This window comes from Strix aluco, chromosome 26, assembly GCF_031877795.1.
Source record: "Strix aluco isolate bStrAlu1 chromosome 26, bStrAlu1.hap1, whole genome shotgun sequence".
In the NCBI taxonomy this organism is placed as follows: Eukaryota; Metazoa; Chordata; class Aves; order Strigiformes; family Strigidae; genus Strix; species Strix aluco.
Genome location: NC_133956.1, coordinates 3735931 through 3760970, shown reverse-complemented (window position 1 = coordinate 3760970; position 25040 = coordinate 3735931). Strand labels below are relative to the sequence as shown.

The 25040-nt window shown below is 54.9% G+C and overlaps 1 protein-coding gene across 1 annotated transcript in view; it reads left to right on the top strand.

Annotated features, from left to right (window-relative positions):
• The first annotated feature begins 3398 nt into the window (after positions 1–3398).
• The window catches only part of RUNX3 (RUNX family transcription factor 3), a 41189-nt gene continuing 19547 nt past the window's right edge, over positions 3399–25040 (top strand). Inside the window, exons 1-3 of the mRNA XM_074807427.1 lie at positions 3399–4001; positions 5077–5233; positions 10072–10176. Coding sequence (XP_074663528.1) covers positions 3741–4001; positions 5077–5233; positions 10072–10176 — 523 coding nt within the window. The 5' untranslated portion in view covers positions 3399–3740. The remainder of the gene's footprint in view (positions 4002–5076; positions 5234–10071; positions 10177–25040) is intronic.

The window sequence follows — 25040 nt, the reverse complement described above, 5'->3', positions numbered from 1 at the left end:
CTGGTCTCGCAGCTGGGCCCTCGCCCAAGCGCAGGCTTCCCCCTGATTTATGTCTGGGGCAGCCACTGCCTTTTATCCCCCCAGTTTCCCCTTATTTCTTCCCCTGAGCCCCACAGCTTCCTCCCGCAGGAACCTCTCCCTGCAGCGCCCGTAATTGCCCCATGGGAGCCCGTTTTAGCAGTGACACTCAGGGGTTAAAAATTGTCACCGTCGCGCACCCCATTGGACCCAGCATCTGTTGTTTGATTTATGAATGAATAGCACGCTCCCTCCCTGCATGCTGCTCTCAGATCCCCTTCCCTTAACTACAAAATAGATCCAGACACCCGCATGGCCCTACTGAGCGCCGTGCTCCTGAGAGGTCTGAGGCAGAGTTTGCAATGAATTTTTAATAGAAAGCTTCCTATAAGCCTCTGCGCTTGCTTCCTTGCCGTCGAAACGAGTGGCTCTGCTGCTAAATAGCAGCTCAAATGAATTAAAAACTACAGAGGAGCCTGTAAGGGAAGTAATCCCAGCGAGCAATGATTTAAAGAGCCGCTGACCTCCCTGTGATGTGAACAGTAGCTTTTAAGTATTTGAAAAGAGGCCCATGCAAATCCTGGGTCTTAGACTCTATTAACCTCCTCTGGAGTGCAGGGAGGGCGGTGGAAGAATAATCCCCACGTGCCGTCGTCTCCTGGTTTGCAGAGGACGAGAGCAGCGTGAGGTTTGCCCCCGGTTTGAGAGTCTGAATCCTGCTGTGCTGAAGAGGATGATTTAAATGAAAGATAATTCCTGCAAGGACACGGTGCTGTGGGTCCCTGCAGCTCTGGATCGGCTTTGCTCATTTCAACACCTTTTTGCAGAAACAGCCGCTGAGTCGCTTTGCTGGGCTCTGCACCTCGGGGGGTCACCAGCCAGTTTGGGGTTGGGGGGAACCTGCTTCGCCGCTGCCCTGTGTTTTGGGTCTCGTTTTATATCGCTGCAAGTCGGCAGCTGGCTTTGCACCTACGCAGCGGAGAAGCGCGAGGCCATGTGATGGGTTGTGGGGGCGAGGCTGCGCCCCGTCGCCCTGAAGTCAAGAATAAGTCAGGGTGGGAGGGCAGAGGGTGCCGGGGAGACGGGTTTTGGGGAGGGGGCAGGACGTGGTACCCTGCGCACCTGGGAATACTTCGGTGACTGACTCCGGGTGCTTTGGGGAGACATTTGTATGTTGCTTCGAGGTCACCGAGGTGATGTAATTAGGTGCCTTTTCCAACAGGTTGCTCCCAGTAAAAAAAGGGAGAGAAAAAATTAGAGAAATTTGTGGGTGGCGGGGCTGTGAGCAGACACTGAACGGATAATGCACCCGCTGCAAACGGGCATCGCGCTGCGGGGAGGCAGCTCTGTCCTGCTGGGGCCGAGCCCGAAATCACCCCGGGGGGGCTTGCAGGACGGGGCGGGCAGCCCCGGCGGGGCAATACCTGCCCTGCGCGGCTCCGGGGCTGCAGCTCCCGTGGAGGAGGAGGAGGAGGAGGAGGAAGGGGGGGTGTGTCACCCGGTCACACCCCCCCCCAGGGCTGCGCGGGGAGGCGGCGGGGGCACAGGCGGGTTAGCCCGGGGGGGTCGGTTGAGCAGCGGGAAGAGGCAGGAGAGGCACCGCCTGGCAGAGGGCCCGGGGGGGGTGTGGGGGGTGTGTGTGGGGGTGTCACCGGGCCGGGCCGCCCCGTCGCGGAGCCGCCACGGCGGAGCCCCGGCGCCAACTAGCGGCCGCGCCGAGGCACTGGCGCATGCGCAGTGTGGCCACCCCATCCCCTCGGTGCGCCCCCCCCGTCCCTCTCCCGGGGGTTACCGGGGGCGGGAGGGGTACCGGGATGGGGACGTGCTCACCCCCCAGCAAACCCCGGCGTGGGACCGCGGCAGCGCGGCCCGGCAGGTTCCGCCCCCCCCCGCAGCTCTGCCCCCTGCTCCGGGGTTCGTGTGGGTCCCCCCCGCTGTTGAACCGGGGGCGAAAAATAGAACTAAACCCGGCGGCCGCTTTCACCTAAAAAGGGCAGGATTTCAGCGCCGGTAACTGCGGGAGGCGACCCGACACGCGGGGATGGTGGCCGCCCCCCCCGGTCCCGCCGACCCCCCGGGGCCGGTTGGGCTCGGAGTTGCCCCCGGTACCGGCGCGACGGACCCGGCGCGGGTCCCCGGGGGGACCGGCACAGCCACCCGCGCTGCCCCGGCTGCTAACGGGGCGCTGCAGCGAGGGAACCTCCGCTCCCCTTGGCTTAAAAAAAAAAAAAAATATTTTTTTTTTTCCTTTTGGACAAACACGGGGTTTTTCTGGGTCTTGCGAGCAGCGGGATGCGGAGCCCGGCCCGGGCTCGGCCCCCCGGGCCTTGCGGCTTGTGGAGGAAAATGTTTCATTACTTTGTGGAGGGAGTTCAGGAAAAGGAGAATTATTTTTTTGTTGGTGTTGGGGTTTATTTTGGTTTGTTTTAAGGAAAATCGCGTTTCACACCGCGCAGCGTGGAGCCGGGAACGCTGCGGCCCGGCTGGCTCCGCACCGACGGGCCGTCCCGGTCCCAAACCGCCACCGGCTCAGCCCCACCGGGAAACCGCCGGGCAACGAAACCTCCGCCTCGCCCCCCCGGTTCTGCCCCCCGGTTCTGCCCCTCGGCCGCCCCGCGGTTCGGCGTTTCCGCGGGTGGGCAGCCGCGGAGCGGAGCGAACCGCCGCCTTCGTTCTTTTCCCGCAGAACCGGTGGCTTCGCCACGAATTTTCTCACCAACGATTCCGGCCGGAGCCACCGGCCCTGCCCGCAGCCGCAGCCCCGGGGGAGCTGCCGGGAGCGCCGGGCGCTGCGGGCGCCCCGGGACCGCCGGAGATCGAGGCGGTTTTTAATTTTTTTGGGGGGGGGGAGGCAGAAAGCGGAGGTTGGGGTTTTCAGCGCACGGCGTGGGGCGAGCCGCCCTCCCATCGGGGACGCGTGTGCCGGTGGTCCCCAGCGGCTTCCCCGCGGCCGCGGGTCCCCCCCGTCCTGTCCCGTCCCGCCATGGCCGAGCCACCGCGGGGGGCGCGGGCGGCGGCAGCGGGACGCGGGGGGGCGGCGGAGGACGTGCTCTATTCCCAGCCGCTCAGCACGGCGGCGGCTTCGACCCCAAACCGGCCCCATCGTGCCCCAAAACCCTCCGGCGGCGGCGAGAAGCCACCGGGGCCCCGACGTGCGCCCGCCCCGCCGGGCCAGCCCTGGGGGCGGGGCTAACCGCGGCCACGCCTGTTTTAGCGAAGACCACGCCCCTTTCGGCGGTGACCACGCCCCTTCGCCCCGCAGGAGCCGGGGGGTGGGCGGGGAGAAGGACCCCCACGGCCGTGCCATTGGCGCGCCGCCCCGTCCGTCAGGGCGCGGCCCGCCCCCCCCCGGGGCCGGCAGTAAATACGGTACCGGGCGGCGCGGCTGACACTTGGGAGCTGGTTTCGGGGCCGCCCGGCGGAGGGGACCCGCCTGCAGTCGAGGGCGCCCGGCCGCGACGTGGCTCTACCGGGGCTCCGCGCCGCCTTTCCCCGGGCGGGGCGGACGGGACAGCAGCGAAACCACCGGGGACGAGCCCGGGAACCGGGCGGGAGCGGACACCCCGGACCGCTTTCTCCAAGGACGGCGATTCGCCGGGACGGAGCGAGGCAGCGCGGGGCCCGGCCGCCGCTGCCCCCGCCGCGCCCCGCCGCCGCCGAGCCCCGCCGGGTCCCTCCTCGTACCCCCGGGCCGCGGCGGCTCCCTGACGCCCGCCGTTGTGATGCGTATTCCCGTAGACCCGAGCACCAGCAGGCGCTTCACACCCCCCTCCACGGCCTTCCCCTGCGGTAAGATGGGCGAGAACAGCGGGGCGCTGGGGGCCCCCGCACCGGGAGCCCGGGCTCGACCCGAGGTCCGCTCCGTCGTGGATGTACTGGCCGACCACGCCGGCGAGCTGGTGCGCACCGACAGCCCCAACTTCTTGTGCTCGGTGCTGCCGTCCCACTGGAGGTGCAACAAGACGCTGCCCGTCGCCTTCAAGGTAAGTCCCGGGCTCCGGGAAGGGCTGCGGCCGCGCAGGTAGCCCCGGTGGCTCGGAGGGACCCCTGGGCTTGCCCTCCGCCGCGACCCACTCGCCTCCTTCCCTCCGCCCCTTTCACTTTAACTCGCTCCTGACATCACCTTCAAGCGAGCCCGGTTTATTATTTTTAATCAAGTCTCCGCATTGCCCCGCGGTCACAGCATCTTAGATATTCCGTACAGTTAGGAGCTCTCAGGCAACTTTGAAGTTTAATGAGAGTGGAGGTTAATTACTTTCCTGGGAGAGGGAGGCAGGGAAGGGAGATCTAATCTTAAAAAAAAAAAAAAAAAAAGAAAAAAGAAAAAAGAAAGCGAAGAGCTGAAGCACCGGGCTGCGCTGCCCGGGTTCCCCGCGGGACGGGACGACCCGTCGGGGCACCCCCGGGCCGGGCATCCCCGCTGCGCCCCCGGGGCTTGGGGGAACGGGGCTGAGGCGAGAAAAGCCAAAACTCAGCGGGAGGAGAGGCGGGGGCAGCCGGGCAGGACGGCGGCGGGGTCCCGGGGAGCTGGGGGGGGGGGGGGGGGGGGGGGGCGGGCTGTGTTTACAAACGGGGCTCCCCCGGCCGTCCCGGCGCCGGGAGCTCGGGGCTCTGCTCCCCGGGGATGGTGTCCCTTCTCCGCCAGACGGGCGCAGGCTCCGCGCTCCCCTCCGCGGCGGCGCAGCGCCGCCGACTCCCCCCGCGCTTCCCCTGGGCCGGGCGCGGAGCTCCGGGGCCCCCATCGCGGCCGCCCCGCGCTCGGCGGCGCTTTTTTAACCCGTGAATCAAACAAAATAAAAGCGCAATTCCCCGCGACGGGGCCGAGGGCGGGCTGACACCCCCCCCCCACACACCCCCCTCAAGCCCTTCGCTCCTTTTAACCCCTTTTTTTACCTCATTTACCCCTTCCCCCTCCGGTTTTCCAGCCTTTCTCGGGGGTTCGGGTTGCTTTTGGTTTTGCTTTGGTTTTGGAGGGTTTTGGGGCGGGAGGGGAAACGTAGGGCAGGTTAGCTCCCACCGCAGTTAATTTTAGCCTAAAATGCTCTCGTCCTGCCCTAGGTCGTAGCCCTCGGAGATGTCCCCGACGGGACGGTGGTCACGGTGATGGCAGGGAACGACGAAAACTACTCGGCAGAGCTCCGCAACGCCTCCGCCGTGATGAAAAACCAAGTAGCAAGATTTAACGACCTCAGATTTGTTGGGAGAAGCGGCAGGGGTAGGTACCGGCCAGGAAATGGTTGTCCTTTTTATTCGGCTTTTTAGAAGAAAGAAAGGAAAAAAAAAAAAAAAAAAAGAAAGGGACGTTTAGGTTTTTTATTATTATTTTAATTTTTATTTTATTTTAACGGCGTATTTCTCGCGGGCCGGTGGTTTCGTTGCTGCGGGCTGAGCTTGTCGCGCAGGGAGGAACCCCCCAGCCCCGATGCGGGGGGGATGCGGGAGCAGCCCCGACTGCCCCCCGCAGCAAAAGCGGCTCTGCCCGGCTCCTCCCGGGGCAGGAATTAAATACATCTCGTTGTAAAACCTCCGCGGCGAGGAAAGGCAGCTCCTCTCAGGTGCATGGGCTGGCAGCAGCCCCGGCCCAAATCCGCCCGAATTTCCCCCATCAAATGGTGAGAGGAGGCAGCGGCGCGTCCCCTCCGCAGGTGACTCTGCTCGGGGGCAATGACCCACCCGGCAGCTCGTTTTGAAAGGGTGAAAATCAAGTGTTTTAAGTAAAATAATAACGCAGTGCTCGGCGTGAAGGGAGTGCAGCGGGTAGGGGTGTGGAAGGCTCGTTTCAGTGGGGGGGATGAGGACGCGGGGCAGAGCTGTGGGTGCTTTTTTGAGGCAGGTTGGCTCATTTTCTCCACGCTTGGTGCAGGGAAAAGCGTGAGAGAAATTTTACCTTCTGGCCGTAGAGGTTGGCTCTATCATTTAGCTTTAAACGGCTCATGCCGCTGGCTTTTTCAAAGCAAACCGTCAAGGAAATCGGGCTGTGCCATCCGAGGAGAGGGAAAAAAATCCCCTGCAAATGCTGAACGGCAGCGGGTGCCGGGGGGGGCAGAGCCCTGCCTGCCCTTCCCTCCCGCCTGATCCCTCGCTGCCGTGCTGGACCTGAATTTCAAATAGTACAAATAGAATTTCAGCATTTCATCACCAATCAACACTGCAGATCGAAGCACTTGATTGTTCGTTTAAACAAAAATAAGAATATTATATCTTAATGGCCGTATGGCGGCATTTTCTCAAAGGCTTCGAATATACACACACGATGTCAGATATATTTTGACTTCTCTGCATTAATTAAAAGCAGTGATGTTAGGAATTATTTGCATGTAATAACTGTTTACTTGTTCCTCTTTATGAAACTTGAATAGTTTACATTCTTTCATACATTTCCTTTTTCCTGTTGGCTCCTTCTCCATGTTGCAGTTTCTTTAAAACTCTCCACTTAACTGGTTGCAGGTTGATGGATGGAAAATGTTTTTCTTTTATGAATTACGCTTTCATTTCTGTAATCAATTATTCTGTTAGGCTCTTTTCTTTCTGTGTTGTTTTTTTTTTTTTTTTTTATTCTCCTTCATAAATTTCCAAACTGAATGCAACCCAATCTCAGCTTGACTCTTGAATTCATTATTAACTTTCTTCCTCTGCAGTCCCAAGCTCTGAATTAACAGTAGTTTACAGTCTCAGAAAGCACTTGCGTGGATAGTTTCCTTCCTCGGGCAGAGTCCTGGCAAATACTCATTACAGCAGTGGAAACACCTCTGCTGCCTCTAACAGGCTTCGGAGCAAGGAGTGTAACTCAAGTGCTGATTTATTTTTTTTTAAATATATTGTTGTGGGATGAGGCTTTGTAATATTGGCAGAGAAATAACCCCGCCGGGGCTCCCCGGGGCTGGCGTGAAGGCGGCACAGCGGGGTTTTCTCGCAGCACGAAGCACACGGCCGTGCCTTCCCGGCCAGGGGCTCTTTCGGACCTATTTAGTGTGAAAAATCGTTTCTATTGAATTTTTATTCAGGGTGTCACACTTGCTTTCCCTTGTTTGGCTGAATCTCTGGAAGCCCGGTGCTGGTTTCGTTTACTCTGGCAGAAATTTGGATTCGCTGCAAAATATTTTGTTGGGGCAGAGCTCTGCGTGTGTGTAAATATTTGTGTAAATCCGATGCGTGGCCGTGAGCATCTGTAAACACGCACAGCCCGCGCGTGTGCCCGAGCTGCAGGAGCCCTGTAAAATCAGACGCAGCGAGGCTCCCGGTTTGAAAACAGGACTTGAAATGGTTCAGAATTGGGTATTTTTAGTATTAACGTGTTTGGGATCGTTCCCCAGCACTGTGAGCTGGGAAGAGCAGGTCCTTACCCGCCACCTTCCCCCCCCCCCCCCCCCCCCCATTACCATCTCCATGTACAAGACAAAGGGAGAGGAGAAGGACCGGTTTCCCTCTATGCTTTGCTCTTAAAAAAAAAAAAAAAAAAAAAAAATACCCCTTTTCTACTCAGATTGCACCGTATAAAATGAAAGCCAAGGCCAGCGGGGTGCTGCGATGCCCCCCCCGCCTGCTCTCCCAGCCGGAATATCCCCACGGAGCCGTGGGTGCTCCCAAACCCACCCAAGAGCTGGGATCCAGCCCCACGCAGCTGGCAAACCGTGGCTGGGGCCGGGGCGCGGTGGGAATGAGTAACCTCAGCCCAGCTTCCCGAGAAGGCGGGAAATGAGTAAAAAAATGATGCTGAGTAATAATTGTCATTTTCGATTCATGGGAGGATTTTTGAGAGCTGTTAAGAGATGCAAAAATGGCCTGGTCGGCTCCGCGCCGCGGCCGTCCTCCCTGGAGAGGTATTTGTATCTGCAGCGAGGAGGGGGGGAACTAAAATGCAGGGAAGTTATTTCACATGGACAATAAAAAATTTAAAATAATTTAAAAAGTATATTAGGTGTAGTAGTAAGTAGGGGAGCCGGGCTCAGCTAGGCTCGGCTCTGCGGGCGTGCGGGAGGGTTGTGTCTCACAAGCTGGACTTGCCTGCGCACCGCTTGCTCCCTCGCCTGCAAACCAAGGGGCTCCCTCCCCTTGCCTCTCCTCCTGCGGAATTTCCTAAATAATTGCTCCTAATAATCCTCATCCCTTCACTCCAGTTCTGCAAACCTTTTGGCAATAAATGCTGGGTGTTGGTTGGTTTTTCTGTGGCCGTGCAGGCGTCCGGGAGCCTTTACGCTCCGCAGGCTGCGGCAGCGCAGCTCATCTGTGCAGGTTGTCAGCGCCACCGCTTCACCAAGGATTAAAATTGTATTTGGGAGGGTAAAAGAAAATTCCTTTTTATGCAAAAAGTGAGCTGAAGGCTTGTGCAGTGTTTTGAAAGCAGAGGGAAGGCACAGATTGATGCTTGCTGTCTGCTTTAAAGCCAGCATTTTCCCCCTTGATGCTTCCGTGGAGAAATTCTCCCACCTGCGATAATTGCAGGATGTTCTCCAGAGGAGAGAATTTCATTTTTCTGTTTTGCTTTGTTTTGTTTTGTTTTTTTTCCTTCTAGCTGTATAAATACTGTTTTGTTTTGCTATGGATATTCTCAGGTCCAACCCTGTAGATAGATGATGGTCGGGATCTGCAAACCCCTAATCCCTTTAGGGGAAAAGAGGAAGGAGGTGGTTTCTTACTGCATTTATTTGTGAAATAGAGGCTGGAGGAGCAAAGGACTTTTGCACGGGCATTTCCAGCCTGATTCCTGCTGGGGTTTATACCTCTGAAATACTCGATACCTGTGAAATCCCACAGTGATTGCTCCTGGAGGGTTGGTTAGAGCAGTTTGCTCCCGTGAATGTACAACCTCCCTCCTTTACCCAAGAGATTCCTGAATGTGGGGAGGCTGGGGGGGGGGGAGCGGAGCCCCTTCCCGGCACAGCACCGGTCTCTGCAGGAAGGGCCTCTGCTCCCCCGCAGCCTCCCCATCAGCTGGACATGGAGGGTGTGATGGCAGCTGAGGTGGGGCAGGGAGAGGGTCTGGGATGGGGCTGCCCAGGCTGCAGGAGGTGAATGGGTTTGGGGTCAGGGTGGGTGTTGGGAGAGGAGAGAGGGCTGGCATGTGGGTGCAGGTGTGATAACACGCTTTGTGATGCCAAAAGTGTTTTCGGAGTGCGGTTGGAAACCTGCTCTGCCGGGGCAAGGTGTTGCTGGTGTGTTCTTGCAAAATTGGGCTCCAAGAGCTTTTCACTGCTTTGCCCCCTTTTTAAAAAAAAAAAAAAATGTGACAAGCTCGGTGCTTCGAGATCATCCCTGAAAGCCCCCATGATAGTATCTGAACTCTTTCCCAGCAGCGGGTTCCTGCTCTCTGGTCAGGCCTGGGAGAGGGGGACAGTTGCCGCAGCTGGCTGGCTGGTGGCCGCTTCTGGTGGCCAAAGCTGACTGGATTCAGTTCCCATTTTGTAATTTCCAATTCTTAGCCCTGGCCCCTGTCCGTGGGTTGTGGGTGCCCTATGGCCGAGAGCCCATCGCAGCTCCCCTCCAAACGTCTCTGCACGGGCGCATCTGTGGGGCCAAAGCCACCAGGATTCCCCCGCAGGCACCAGCACCCATCGCCTGTGGGCTGATGCCATCTCCCCAGCTTGCTCCCGCAGGAGCATCCCAGGGGTGCCAGGACCCAAATCGCTCCCTCACGGAGGGGATCCCGCATCCAGCGCCGTGTTTCAGGGCTGAATTCCCATGGGAAAAGGGGAAGCATCTGAGCGGGAAGGCACCAGGAAGCTGCTGTGGGTGGAGGGTTCAATATGGGGACAGGGCAGGGGAGGGGGGGGACAAGTGACTTTTCCATCCAGGAAGGTCCTGGCTCCCGCTCTGAACTGGGTCCAAGCCTCGCTCTGCTGCAGCCAGCTGAACCCCAGTGGGAGCCGGCCGAGCTTTGTGTCTCGGCAATAATGTCTCATAAAATTAAATGATGTGTGTGTTGGAGTTCGGTGGATGTGGATATTTGTGTCTGAGCTTGCTCCAGCAGGAGTCTTTTGCTCCCACAAGAGCTGAACCCATGTGAATATCCTCATTTCTCTTGTGGTTTTGTTTTTTTTCCCCCACCCTCCTTAGGAAAAAGCTTTACCCTGACGATCACCGTGTTCACCAACCCCACCCAAGTCGCTACCTATCACCGAGCCATTAAAGTGACTGTAGACGGACCCCGGGAGCCACGAAGTAAGTGATGGATTTTATCTGGCAGTCACTGAGCAGCACGGGGAGGGGGGTGAAAGGGGGCTGAGCCCTCCATGGCCAGGACCGGCACCATTTGCAGCTCTCAGAGCCAACGAGATGGTGCTTGCGTGGCCGAGCGAGCCCTGAGAGCGCACGCTGCAGCGGGAACGGTTTGGCTGCTTTTATTTTATCCACACAGCGGAGCGTGGCGTGTGTCCCTGCCTGCTGCTGGCTCTCACCGCGCTCCCTATCCCACCGTGGAGGGATGGTTTTATAGCTCCGGTCCTTGGGGTGTTTGGGATGTAGGGAAAATGCTTTGGGCTTCGACAGCGAAACTACAAGGGATCAAATCCAGCAGGGCATTTCTGGGGGTGGTTACAAAGCCACAGATGCTGTGCCCGGCTTTGGAGGCTGATTTGCTGATTATTAAACTAAAAATGTTTGCAGGTTTCCTCCTCACCATGGTTGTATTTGCCTGTCTGTCCGCACAGGCCCAGGAGGGCTCGGCGAGCACCTTCCCCTTTTGGTTAGTGGTGGTTTCGCTTTCGGGTTGTCAAAGGCTCCGGCTGGCAGCACCCACGGCTGGGGGCTGCGTTGCTTGAGAAAACCAAAGAGACGATTCAACCGCAGAATCGTCTTTGTTTTGATTGAGTAGGCTCTCCTGGATGCAGGACGGTGCCTCTTGGTTGAGGGTGGCTCTTTGCAAAGGCGGCTGCAAACCCGCCTCGCTGGGTTGGTTTTTGGCGTCAGGCTGGTTTGAGTTCACCTTGGCACCTCCCGTGATCGGAGGAGCGCGGGGAAACGCTCCGGTGCCGTCGACAGGAGTTGTTTCCTTCTGCCATGAGTATTATTTGCTCTGTGGGACTCCCTGTGCGGTGGGATCTCGTCCCCGGGGCCTCAGTCTCCGGCTTTTTGCTCCAGCTTCACCTTCCTGCTTGCTCAGCACCACCCCGGGGACTATAAAGCAGAGTTTGTTCCCTTCGCATGTAAAGCTGTCAGTGCCCAAATTGAAGGGAAACAGTTTGATCCTTCTAAATATGCTTTAGAAAATATTTTTTGTTGATGCTGTCGTTGGGCCATCGGTGCCCCTTGATGTCAGGCCAGGTGGAGGCTGTTACCTCGGTGAGGGGGTTTTATTTGCATGAGGGTTTGTTGGATTTTTCTTCCCCCTTGATTTTTATTTTGGAGCGCGAGAGGCTTTACAGGAGCCTGTCGAGCTGCCGGGCTGGATTTGCAAAGCCAGCATCCAGGCAATGCAACGCTGTTGGTTTTTCTTTTAAGCCAGAAAGACAAGGCAGGTCCCTGTTGTGGGGCTGCGGCAGTGCACAAACGTGGGATGTGGTGGGTGCTGCAGCCACGGGGAACGGGCTCGGCCTGGGGCCGGGAGGGGAAAGCAGGTAGGGGTTGGGCAGGGAATTTCACAACTCTTCCAGGTCAGGAATAGAAACCAGGTCTCCTGACTCCTGGCTCAGCCCCTTATCTGCTGCATCAGATCGCCTTTCTAATAATAATAATAATCAGGAATACATAAATAATAATACAAGGTGAGATAGTTACTACTCTTAGCGTTTGGTTTGCTCTGACTTCACCGATAGCCAGCGCTCGCCAAACCCCTGCTGAATCATACCCGCTCCTCCTGAATTTCAACATCTCGGCCGATCACTCCCGATCTTTTAATTTAAATTTTCTGATACAGAGGCGAAGGCTTTGTAGCCAGGCAGGGAGCTGTGGGGCTGAGCCGCGGGCACGCTCGCCCTGCGCTGTTTGGATTGGGGCCGTGCCTTCGTTTGGCGTAATTAGGCAAAACCAGAGGATGGAGCAGCGTGCCCTGGCTCTGGCTCGGTGTGCCCGAGGGATGCCTTCCCTGGGATGCTGTCCTGGGCTGCAAGGTCAGCAGTTTTCTGGGTTTTGGTTGTGTGTTTTTTCTGGTTTGTGGACCTGAAAATGTTCATGCTGGAGGTGCAGGTTCCTTAAGGAGGTCTGTGTGGTGTTTATTTGTTGCTTATACCCTTGTCTTGTGTGGACCCCAAAGGTTGATCTCTGACCCATCCCTGCACCCCCGCAGCCCATAAATCGCCAGTTGAAGGAGTTTAGACCCAAGTTGTGCTTTTTGGGGATTTTTTCAGACGGTCATAGATTTGTTGGCAGTAAAGGTTGTATTTTGACTCCCAGTTTGACCCTGGGGCTTAAATTCATGATTGATGACAATCCAGTGCCTTGCACGGGAAGAAAAAAAAATTAAAAAAACCTTTTTTGCCACAGTTTGGTTTGCATTTTCTAATGAACATGAAATTAAAAAAAAAAAAATTAAATAATGCCCTTTGCCCTTCCTTCCCTGCAGTCCTCTGTAGAAACCCTTGGTGTGGAAATACCGGCTGCAAAATGATCCGGGCTCACTCGTGGAAACCCAGCGTGGTTTTCCTGGTTAACCTGCCACTGGGTGGCTCTCCGGCATAGCACCCCTCGGTGCGCCGGCACCCGCCGGGCTCGCCGGCCGGCTGTCGGAGCCGGTACAGCCCCGGTAATAACCACCTTTGGCCAAACACGATGGCTCGCACTGCCCTCCCCTGCTTGGCCTTGGGAGGCGAGAGCTGTCAGCAGGAATTGCAATTTTTATATGTGTGTGTATATAATATATCCACTTTTTAACATATATATTGGAATACATATATGTGTGTGTATATGTGGGTGTGTGCGTAAAAATATATGTTTTTTTCCCCTTCTTGACTGTGATGTTGCAAATGAGTGGGACACAGTGTGTGTTGGCTCCTGTTGTGCAGGATCAGTGCTAGACGGGGCTGGAGGCTGGATGTGGGGCTGGTGTGAGCGGGCAGAAAAGCACCCTTAATGTGGAAAGAATTGGCCATTTGTCTTGGTATCCTGGGAAAGCCCTGGGCATCGTCTTCTCAGATGCGGCAAAATTCCTCCAGCAAATGTTCTCGTGGAGTTTTTGGGCCAGAAACGTGGCCAGGCTCCACGCCCCACCTCTGAGCATCCCATTCATCTTCCATCCCTGTCCCATCGCTTCATCTCAGCCCTTGAGCAAGTCTTTTAACTAAAGTTGCGCCCAGAAAAACTTCTGAGGAGTTTGAAATCGAGTCGAGATGGGTGAGAAATCCCAGGGAAGAGGGTGACAGCCAGAGCCTGGATGGGGGCACTAGGAGAGCTGGGCCATGGTGTTGAAGACCCCCAAACTCACCTGCAGGACCCCAACCAAGCGAGGAGCAGCCTCGGGGCGTGCGTGGGGCTGATAATGGTGGTGGTTTTGGCTGAGCCACTGTCTCAGCTGCTCCGCCGTGGTCCCCGAGCATCCCCTGCAAGCCTTCACGCAGCTCCCTCCAAGTGCCCTGCTCACTCTGAGATATTTTTTTACTTGTGCTCAGGCTCTTTCTGGGTTAGATCTGGAGAGAAAAAGGACATTTTTTCAAGTTGACACCTTAACTCTAAACAAATGGCGCAGCGGGTGCCAAGTGTTGACATACTTTGTACAAACAGGAAGTAATAAAATATTTGAACTTCCTGTGGAATTTCCTTCTTTTTTTTTCCCCCTTCTCTGCAACTCTTTATTTAGCAAGAGCCCGACTCGGCTGAGCTGCAGCCCTGGTGCAAAGCCCTCTTGCATCCACAGCTGCTTGCAAAATAATTCACAAGAGGCAGAACATGGAAAAATGAATAGCTGGAAGCTATACAGGGATGTTTAGTCTGTTCCTGGGTAAATGGGAGCATCTCCAGGGCCTCCCCCATCACACCCACCTGCTGGCTGCCTTCCCTTTCCCTTCCCTTTCCTTCCCTTCCCACTGCTCTCACCTTCTCTCTGCTGTCACTTTTGCTCCCCTTCTCCCAGGTCCCCCTTGCAGCACCAGCCCCTTTCTGCCCATCTCTTGGGAACCCTTGTGCAAAGTTGGTTTTTTTTTTTCTCCTTTTAAATGCTTTTCCCCCCCTCTTTGACATTTTTCTTGCTGCCATTCAGTCTTCCTTAACTTCTCTCCCCTTTTTCTAAACCTCCTTTATCCTTAACCCCTTGTTTCTGATTTCCACCCCATCCCTGCTGTCCTGGCCACTGTGTGGAGGAGGAAAGGGAGACCAAGAGGCCTTGATCACCCACCATAACCCTTGTGGGGAAGCACATCTATACCCAGCCCTGCTCACCTGGGATAAAAAACCTCCCTCTGGCTGGGAGCGTGCACAGAGCCCCGTGTACCAGTGCCAGGGAGATGGGAAGGGGTGCAAGGCAGCTGTGCCGGGGTGTGCTGAGCCCTCTTCACTTGCATGGTGAGGGCCTGGACCTCTTTGAGTGTACAGTTGCTTTCTGAGGTTTAATGCTGCATAAGTTTGGGTGAATGGAGCTTTTTTTCTTCCTCCCCCCCGCTGCTACCAGCAAAGAGTAGAGGAGGGAGTGGGATGCTGGAGCAAGGCACTGGGGGCTGCAGCCTTCACTCAGTGGCACAGACCTCCCTGCTCTTACATTGCAGTTTAATTTTCTCCTGTCCTGGGCTGAATGGTGAAATGGAGGGTGAGGATGAGGAAGGGCTGTATCTTGGGTTTCCACACCTGAAGAGCAAGGGGCAGTGAGGTCCCCGCATCCGCCCTTGTCACCCACTCAGCAGTGGGAACGCTCACGGAGGTGCTGGTGATGGGTGCTGGTGTCTCCTGCGCTGATTGTTTTGAGTGTGCGTGTCTCAGATTTGGTGCTTCTGGTCGTGTCCCTGCGTGCTGTGACCACAGTGAGCACCAGGAGTGTGTGCCCATCCTGCAGCATCTGCTGGCTTGGACCAGGGGGCTTGGGGGTGGGGTACCCCCAGCCAGGCAAGAGCATTTCATGTCCCTTCTCCCAACATGTTGTTCCTGCAGGGTTTTTCTGGCAGGGCCTCATCCTGCACAGCCACAAACCCCCTCCATGACCACTTTTCCCTCCTTAGAAGGCTCCTTCCCCTCCACGTCCCTGGGAAGGGATCGATGGGGCCATGCCAGGAGTGGTGTCACCCCAGAGGGGACAGCCTGGTGGCCACCACTCTGGCTCGCCCTGAGCACCCGCTCCCCACTTGCGCAGCATGTAGCTGGTGGGTGGAAAGGCTTCTCACCTCCCACGGCTCTGAGTCGTTTCCAAGAATTGCTGCTTTTTGCTTTTATCTCTTTGAGATTCTCAGCTGAGTGAGGGTTTCCCTCCCCACCTGCCCCCCGCGCACGACGTCAGCCCAAGCCGCAGCCCAGCCCGCACTCTCGGCTGGGAAATGAAGAGTTTGGAATCTGCAGAGGGTGGAAACCCCCCTTTTTGTGCCTGTGCAAGGTGTTAGTGGCATCTGTGTCCCTGGGGTGCTGGCAGTCAGTGGGTGCAAGGCTGTGGCTTGGGTGCTGGCTGCCCTTGAGCACCCTGTGGATTGGGGGCTCTTGGCTTCCAGTATGGGATAAAAAAGCAGAAAAACTGGGAGAAAGATTAACTGTAAAGGGGAAAATCCTATCTGTAAATCCAGCCTGAAGAGGGCTTTGCTGCTGTTAATATTGGGGTGCTGGAGTGGCTGAGGGAGGAGGGTGCCTGTGGCCTCGGGTGCCCCCAGCCCTGCTGTAAGGACACCTCTTCCAGCAGTGCTTGCGCTGCCCAGGTGGCAGCCGGGGAGGAGAAAGGGTTGTATCAGCACTTACTGGGGATGACACATGCCTTGCTGTGGCTTCTCTATCCATCTCGAAGCCGTGCTGATAAAAGCAGCGCCCTGAACCACCCTGTCCTGCGTTGGACCCGCCAGCCCCGACACACCTCGGCACCGCTGCCCACACCCCCGTATCTCACCACCTCCATCTTGGTTCTCATCCCACGCCCAGCGCCTCGCCGGCTCCCCGAGCCCTGGCGTGTCTGCAAACCACTGTGAAAAAGCCTTTCACAATTTTTTTTATTTATTTAAGGTGCATCTGAATCCATTTTTCTGGAGTTCAGAGGAGTCTGCTGTGTTTTGGTTTTTTTTTTTTTCTTTTATTCCTAGTGGATGCTCCAGTTTGAGACTAGAGAGAAAATGTATGCGCAGGACCATGCTAGGAATACAAGCGATCCCCTGCTACTTCCCCTGTCCCTCGTGGCTGTACATAAATCTGAGATTTACTGCCAGAAATAGCAAAACTGAAATCCTGTTTTACTCGGGGAAGGGAAAAGAGGTGCAATATTCCACCCTGTTAATCAGAGTGAGCTCTGCAGAGCCCCCAGTGTGATGCTAACAACTAGAAATCACCAGACATCCACTCTAAGATGGTGCTGCCCTAATTCAAGCCTCCCACCCTGCCCAACTTGACCTGCAGATTTTGGGCAGGGGCGTGTGAGGCCGAGCACTCGCGTTTTGCATTTGCCAGGGGCTGCGTTGGGAAGCTTCAATGCTTTAACTGGGACGGTTGCCTGCGTGGAGTCAGTCTGTGTGTGTCCCCCCAGCGAACGGTCCCTCCCCACTACCATCTCTACTCAGCCCTGGGCTCGACCCCCAAACCAGCGCCGCTCCCCCGCAGCCCCCCAGCACGGCGGGGATGTGTTTATTTGAAGGCGAAGGCAGCTTGCCTGGAGCCAAGGCCATGCCGCAGCTGGGTGAGGCCGAAGAGCTGAGTCAGCCCCTCCGCGCTCGCTGGCGGCCGGGCTCGAATTTGGGGGGTTTTGGTGGTGGGGGCTTCCCCGTGGTTCTCCTGTTTGTTTTTCCTGGGGTACAGCAGCCCTGTGCAAAATTGATTCCTTCAGCAGTATCATATTTTCATGCCTTAATGGCTTAAATGCCATCAAAAATACAAAATGATGTGTTTAATATATTGTGGAGTTGGTTATTTCCTTGATAACTTTTGGGCTGTAATGTCTTTAAAAGCATTGGTGGCTTCTGGCAAGATTTCTGACTCCTTGGTAGTTGCTTGTAACAAAGAGCATCTCTTCAGGGCTTCCCTCATTTGCACCGGTTTTTGGGGGAAAAAAAGAGAGAAAGACAAAGCAGAAACATTCCTGTTACGTTTGAGAGAAGTGGCTGATCCATGAATTCACATCCCAGCCCTGCCAGACACTGTGCTTCACGGAAGGGAAATTGCCGGCACTTTTGGGAAAGGCAGAGCCGCTCTCGGGGAGTGGGGCCGAGGCAGGAACCCCTCAGCCCGCTGGGGAATGTGGCCGACTTGTCACGCAGAACTGTGCTGCAGGGGGATTTGTGTAGATCCACACCGTGCTTCCTCCACACAGGAAAAAAAAAAAAAAAAAAAAAAAGGTTGTCTCCTGGTTTTGTTATGATTTGAAGCAACTTTAATAGGAGATGGAGACCTGGAAGGGCTCTGCGGGGCTCGGGTGCACCGCGGGGAGGCTTGGGGCGATGTGTTGTGGCCCTCCTGGGTGCCAGCTCCATGAATCTGGATGGTGAAATAAAATCTGTAGCTCTCCCGTTCCTGGGACACGGGGGGAATCGGGATCTACCGCATGGCACACACGGGTGCGGGTCAGCGAGGGACAGCCTGAAATAGCTGAGGATGAAGCAGAGGGAGTGGGGCAGTCAGACGGGGTTACAGGATGGGAGCCAAGGAAGAACAACGGCAAAATGATCCCCTATTGCCATATTCCTGCGGGTAATTTTGGGACCCCGTGGTCTGCAGCGTGCCCAGGGCAGTGACACCCTGTGTTTGCTGCGCCTTTTACCCTCGGAGATTTGATACGGCTTTGGCAAGTGTTTGGAGAAGAGAGAAATTAATACAGGGTCTTGCGCTTCACAGAAACTCGAATGGAGACCCAGGACGGGGGCTGCGTCTTGCCAGTATTGTACGATTTCAGATCTTTATCTTGGCAAAAAGGCTTCCTTGTGGGGATGCGTAAACTTGAACTTGAGATGTTTCTCTAATTAAAAGCAGGCTCAGTGCTGAAGTGCTCCCGTGGGGTGAGAGTTTTGGGTATTATTAGGGCCTTTTGTTTTATTTCCCTGCTTGTCCTTAGCTAGATATAAATACACAGACATTTCCCAGTTTGTCAGGGAATTAGGGGGAAAAAAAAGGGAAATGGTGAAGAAAAAAGGAAAATATGGAAAAAAAAAAAAAAAAAAGAACTTAATCAATCAAACCAACAAGATCATTTAAATAAATAAATGACCTCACCACTTCCTGGACAGTTATATGTCAATTTAAAATTGCTATAATTTGTTCTAATTTAAAAAGCGGTGTTTAAAATATGCTGATTTTCCACTTCTTGAGACCTGTCCCTTTCCCTGGCGAGGAAGGGGAGGAAATCCTGAGTGACATTTACTTCCTTCCCTATTAACTCTCTGCTCTGGACACACTGCAGCCATTTGAGATGGATGTTTAAAGAAACTCAGTGGGCTCCGTACGACTGCCCGGGAGCTTCGGCATCACTCTTGCGGGTGGGGGACCTGCCACGGTGCTTCCCCGCAGTGGCCCTTGGACTCGGGGGGGGGGTGATGCTGTCTGGGGACATCAGGATAATCCCAGCTGTGCCCCAGTCTTGCCAGACGGCTCCTGTGCAGAGCTCATGGGTCTCTGCTTCTCCCTGCGCTGATCCAGCGTGGTGAAGGGCCCTACCTGGAGGAGAAAAAGGACTTTGGATGGGGCATTGGCTTTTGGGGGTGTCCACACCAAGGCAGGTGTGGAAAATCCTCAGTGGGAAGGCAAGGTATTTTAATATTTTAGTTTTACTGGTGTTTTCTCTGTTATCCCTCCAGCTGCAGTTGGGGTTGTTGGTTCCTGGGATGGGGCACTCGCATGGATGGTGCCCAAGAGCCCCGGCCACCCCATGCCTCCTGCACGGAGACCGTTCAGCTCCATCCCACCCGGCCCTGTCCTGTCTGCTCTTTGGATGGAGGCAAATGAAAAGCAAACTCCAGCCGAGGCGAGGGGCTGGGAGGATGGCACAGCACCAGTGCCATCACTGCACGCCTCACCAGGCAGCTCGAGCGGGGCACAACACACCACCCGTTCTCACCCTCCATCTGCCAGATCCCCTAAAAACCTCTCTAACACCCCATTAACCAGGGTCATGGTGGCAAGCGGCCGGGCAGGAGGCAAAGGATGATGTTGAACCTGCATCTCTCGGAGCACGGAGGAGGCCCACGGGTGGGGAGGGATGAGGAGATGCCGGCGCGAGGCTCGGGGCTGCCGAGTTCATGCAGGAGCCCTTGCAAATCAGTACTTGCTGCGAAGGAGGGTTTCTGTGTTTGTATTCCCATCGCTAATGTGTTTTGATCCCAGCGGGGAAATTTGCACCCTTTGGTATCTGCCGAGACCGTCCAGGGCATTATTTTCTTGCAGAGGCAGTTCGGACTGCTGTTGATACATGCATCACAAGCAATTATGTTAAACTACCTCCTCCTCTAATTTCTTATAGGCACTGCTATCCAGTTAACCCCTTCAGGGCCCAATCCTGCCAAAACATGGCGTGGGGGAGTCAGGGCTCAGCTCTGAGCGGGGATGGATAAAAACCCCTTGGGGAGAAAAGCAGCCCAGCACTGGGTTTCTGTGGGTTGGGCTGTGCAAGACCCCCAGCCCTATGTGGGACCTGCTGGCCCCTCGGCAGGGCACGGGGACACCCAGGTGCTGGGGGCTTGCAGAGCGTTCCCTAGGGAGAGCAGAGCGGGGACAAAGGCTGCCCGACCGTGCTCAGAGCGATGGGTTTGTATCGCCTGGGCCTTTGGTGCTACAGCTCGAGGCTGTAATCCCGGCCTCAAAAGAAGTATTAATAGACCAACCAAAATTATCTGGGCTCCAGTAAATTCACTCCTCTAATTATTTTATTTGCCGTGTACAGTAAATTCTACCTCTCATTTTATAATGACCTGGTGCATAATAACTTCAGAATCATTTCACTTAAAAATGACCAATATTTTCTAAGCGAAGCCATATTGGGCGCCAGAACAGGGAAATTATTTTTGCTTGCATTGTACAAAGAAATCTTTGTCGAAATTCGTTGCAACACCTCCTGCTTTTGAAAGCTTTGGGAAAACCCCAGGGCACGATTCTCAGCTGGGGTGGAAAAGGCATACCTGCTCCTGCTCTGGCTTTGAAAATAAATCAGAATCGGAGAAGTGGGCACTGATAGTGTATTTGGAAGAGATTAAACTGGAGCAAAAGGATCCTCTGGTGGCTGGAGGATGTTTGGAGAACTAAGTTTCATTGAAGGCTTCTTCCAGAAGGATGTCGGCAGTGTTTCGATGCCGGGTGCGGGGGCGAGTTGTGCCGGGCGCTGCACAAATAAACAGCAAAAGAAATTCCTGCTGGGCCCAGCGGCGCAGCCCAAAGGGACCTGTGCAAAGGGATGCGGGCGCTGGGATGGGATGCAGGTGACAGAACATGCCGGCACTAGAAAGGATTATTTGTGAGCATTGTGGCAAGGATGCTGGTGAGATTTGCTCCTTTGCAAAGGGGCAGTGTTTTGCCCCGTGCCTCAGTTTACCTTTTTGTAAAGCAGATCTAACAACGTGGTGGGCAGCAGGTGATGTGGGAGCCATGCACCTATGCGGAGGCTGTGGTCAGTGAGGATTTATCCTGCTGGAGCTGGGACTGCATGTTTCAGGGTTATTAACGCAATGTGGCCCCGCTTCCCTCGGGCAGGATTTGCGAGCTCAGGAGGACGGTGCAAAGGGTCATGGATTGGAAAAGAGAAAAAAAAAAAGGTTAATTCTAAAAGGCAGGTTTCATTTCAGGGAAGACAACAGCTAAAGGATCAGAACTATCAAACAAAACCACAAGATCACATCAGATGTCAGGGCAGGACACGTCTCGTTTCTGCCTCTCGAAAGGGCTTATCAGCACAACCAATCACTTTAATGATGTGGCAGAGGGAGGAAGAGGACTTGACTCAGAGTGAGATGAAATTTAGTTCCTAAGACCCTTCTCTTCCGCTGCCGGAGACCAGTCACCTGTTCTGCAATCAGCCAGAAATAAATCATATCCTGCAGCGGAAGGTGCTTAGACATGATTTTGCATTATTTTATCTTACTCTTTCCAGTGAATCTACGCACTGTAGTGGGAGAGGGGAAGAGAAGGGAGGAAGAAGAGGGACCCAGCAAGCAGAAAGCATCCTCAGTGCCTGTCACAGCCTGCGAGCCCTTGCACTGAGGACGGTGGCAGTGGGAAGGCGCTGAGCAGCCGAGCCCCGTGCTGCCGTGCCTCCTCGCACGGAGGTTCCCAGCCAAGCGCATCCTGAAACCGCGGGCAGGAGCAGGCAGCAGCTCGGCAGCCCCATGCTGCCCACAGCCCCAGAGCCCGGCACAGTCCCCCTGCCTGCGGTTAGCCCCTGCACAGCTCTGCTGTTTTGGCTTTGGAGGAGCAGCATTGCAGAGAGGATTAAGGGTGCCGTGCAGGTAGCGTTGCTCTGGGGCTCTTGCTTATAAGCGCTGTGCTCTGCGTGCTGGCAGAGCTTGGCAGGGGCTGTAATTATCGACATACCAGCCAGTCTCTGGAGATGGAGCTTGGAGCTCAGTCCTGCGATCGGGGGATATTAACATTCAAATGTCAGGGCTGGGCTCCAGCTCTGTCCCAGGGCAAAGGGGAAACCCAGCGCTCGGCATCCTCAAACCTTGGGAAAGTTTGGGTCTGATCCGGGTTGCGCTGTGTTACCGAGGGCACAGGACCAGCCGGCGAGGCGCTGCTCTACCCAGCCGGCTGCCGCGTGGCCCCGCAGCGTCAGATACATCTCATCTCCATGAGCTGTGCCACGGCACATCCCTCACACAGGTCTGAACCCAGCAGATGGGCCTCCCCATCCTGGGCAGAGTAACCTTAACCAGTGTCACCCAAAGGAATTTGATGTGCTTGCCCTAATGGAACTGGTTATTAACTGGGAAAAACCAGCTATACTGGTACCACGCAGGTCCCATTTCAAGTTGTTAGATAGCAGGCATTAACTCACTGGAAATTGGCATCACTCCACTGATCTACGCAGCGACAGCTAATATACACAGTCGAAAATCTGATCTCAGACGTGACTGAGGCAATACCAGCTGGATGTGCTTGAGATCTGTCTGCTTCCTCCCAAGCACCCAGCTTTGAAATCTTTGAATCAGGGGCTTTGCCTAATTTCATGAGCACTGGATCACAGCCCATAAATGAATTTTGCCTTCCTGGAAATGGGAGCAACTGCAGAGAAGTCAGCAAGGCTGGTGGTTTTTGCACCCTGCTATGAAAGCTGCTATATTTCCCGCAGATGTGCACAGATCTGCTAGTTTGTGACACACGGGGTGAAATTTTCAGATCTGCGAATCAAAACTTCTAAAAACCACCTAATTCATTCTGCAGTCTCAGAGTCAGATTTTCAGAGGTCTTTAAGGATGGAAAGATGCAGGAAAGCACTTGCGGGGATTTTCAGCAAGGCACAAGTGGGCTAAATGCTTAAACCTGATGAATTTTACCCAGTTTATTGCTGAGAATGCCCCCACCTTTCCCTGTGCTGTAAAGTGCTTTAAATATCTTTGCAAATCCAGAAAGACTCAAGTCTCTCTGCTGAAACCCTGGGAATGGGGAGCCCATGTCCCTCAGGGATTTGTGCTGAAGTTGAATGGAAATTTAGGTGTGAGGTTCCTTTTGATTTGAAGGCAGGCCACGGCTCTCACATCCCAGGAGCTTTTGGAAATGCTACCCTAGATTTCTGTTTAAATATCTTAATTAATGCCCTGCTTTGTTTTCCTTCCAGAGGGCTTAGTTTTGGGGGTTCCCCATGTAATAAAAGGCCACAACAGGATTTATCAGAAGCTGCCCCACTTGCAAGGCCTCCCGTCACAGGGTGGGCAGGGAGAGAGGCAGAGACAAAGTCGAGGGACTAACCCGTAAGTGAGAGGAGATTAGGGGCTTGCAAAGCCAGTTAATCAATACCAGGCTGCCTCGAATGAACATCTCTCCCACTGCTGGAGCTTCAGACAGTAAAAAACCTACTGTAAATGCAACATATCTCTGTGCTTCCTGCCAGCTGGCCGGGAGCCAGCCTATTTCCTTCAAAAAGAGGGATATTTATTTTCATCCTTTTAGAGGCAGCCAATTCATCTCAGACCACCACCAGCTAAAAAAGCTTTATAAATTAGCAGCCTTTTTTTTTTTTAATTCTCTCCCCCACCCCCTTAAATATTATTTTCCTTTCGTTGTTCAAGTCGGTGTAAATCCTCTGCCAGGACATGCGAGCCGAGGCGCATTGCGACACACTCCCCTTTCTCTCCAAGCTGGAGAAAGACAGTAGCGGTAGTGTCTCACGAAAGCCAGAGGAAACCAAAGCAAAGCCTCGCCGTGACTGATTCTCTTTCCAAATGGCGTAAGCAGGCCAACTTCAAACATGTGAATAATGAGTTATCTGTGCTTGACTTTGTTCGGCAGCAGAAGAGACGGTTTCTTCTAACATTTTCCTCCTGCTCCCTCCTGTGAACTTCTGGGCTTCAACTTTTAGAAGTGGGCTGAAGTAGTGTTGGCACTTGCCGGCTGCTGCTGTTCACCGGAGCTCGGTGGACATCTCCATCATCTTCCACAGAGATGTCATGTTTGAGTCCCTTCCAGCTGCCGGCGCTGCGGGCAGCTCGGTTCCTGTCTCCACACTGTCCTCCCCTCCCTCTTTCACTGGCCGTGGGGCTCCACCAAATTCATCTTGGCTGGGAATTTCCCATGGCGAGTCTTGAGCCGAAGGTGGGTTTCCAGGGAAAACCTGAGGGATGTTCATGTCTTGTGTTATAGGTGAGCAAAGATGAAACCACCCAACATCTGCTGTAAGGGACAGGCCTGCTGTTCCCATAACACAGGAGTTTCACATGTGGCTTGTTTCTGGAGCACATGCTGGGACTTGATAGTCTAGCCGAGACTCAGACTGGGAAAAAATTCAACCCTCTGTAGAGGATTGGCGTGGCTGTCTGAAGTACCTATTTTGAGGGCTACAAGAGGGATTTGAAAGGTGTTTTGCGCATTGAGCCGGAGTTTTATCCACTGCTGATTGCTTTCTTGTGGTCCATTCTCACGGACATGTAGAGACTAAGGCACTGGGTTGTGTGTGCATGGCTGCACGGGCTGCTCTGGTGAGCTCCTGCTCGGCCAAGCCATGGAGTTTGGCTGTTAATATTTGAGCAGAGCCTCGGGTGGAGGATGGGGGGAGCTTGCCGGTGGGATGCTTGGAGTCTTGCTTTGAAGGTGGATGAGTGGGGGCCTCTGCAGCCGCTGATGGCTCGGCTGGAGCTGCTGCCCCAGCCCACGCTACCATCTCCTGGTTCTTGTCTCCTCCTCAGTGGAACTAAGGAAATGATCTGCAAATGTGTGTGTTAATGAACATCCCCCCCCCAGCTGAATCGCTCTGCGTTTCCTTCGCTCCAGCTTGCCGCCAGCGTTTCGCAGCAAGACGCCTGGGGAGGGCCAAGCCACTTCCCACCATCTGCTCTCCCGTCCTTTGGTAGCACGGGGCTACAGCGGGGGACGGGGACAAACGTGTCGCCCGAATCCGAACCTGTGAGGTCAGAGAGCAGGCTGTGCAGCTCCTTGTCTCTCCTGACTGTAACCCCATCTACACCTAAACACAGATAAATCAGAGACCCCCAGGCACCCCAGAGAGTGTTTTTTCAAATCAAATCTGCCAGCTCTGAGATTTTGGCATCACTCAAGCCGTGAAGTTCCCGGACCCCCTTTCTACCTTTGTTCAACATTATAGTCTGCATCTCAGTAACCTGGGGAAATAAACCGCTTTTGGTGAACACCCTGGACATCCCCCCACTGCCTGGAAACCCCATCCAGGTCCCAGCTTCGGAAGCCACATCAGGTTACACACTCCTAGAAGGAAGAGCTGGGTCTGTTTGGTCTTTAAATGTTTTAATGCAGAAAGCATGTCTTTAAGTCATGGCTTTGAGGGCCTGAGCTCCAGTGCGGCACACACTGTTTCGCTGTCTGCAGTCCAAGGAAACACC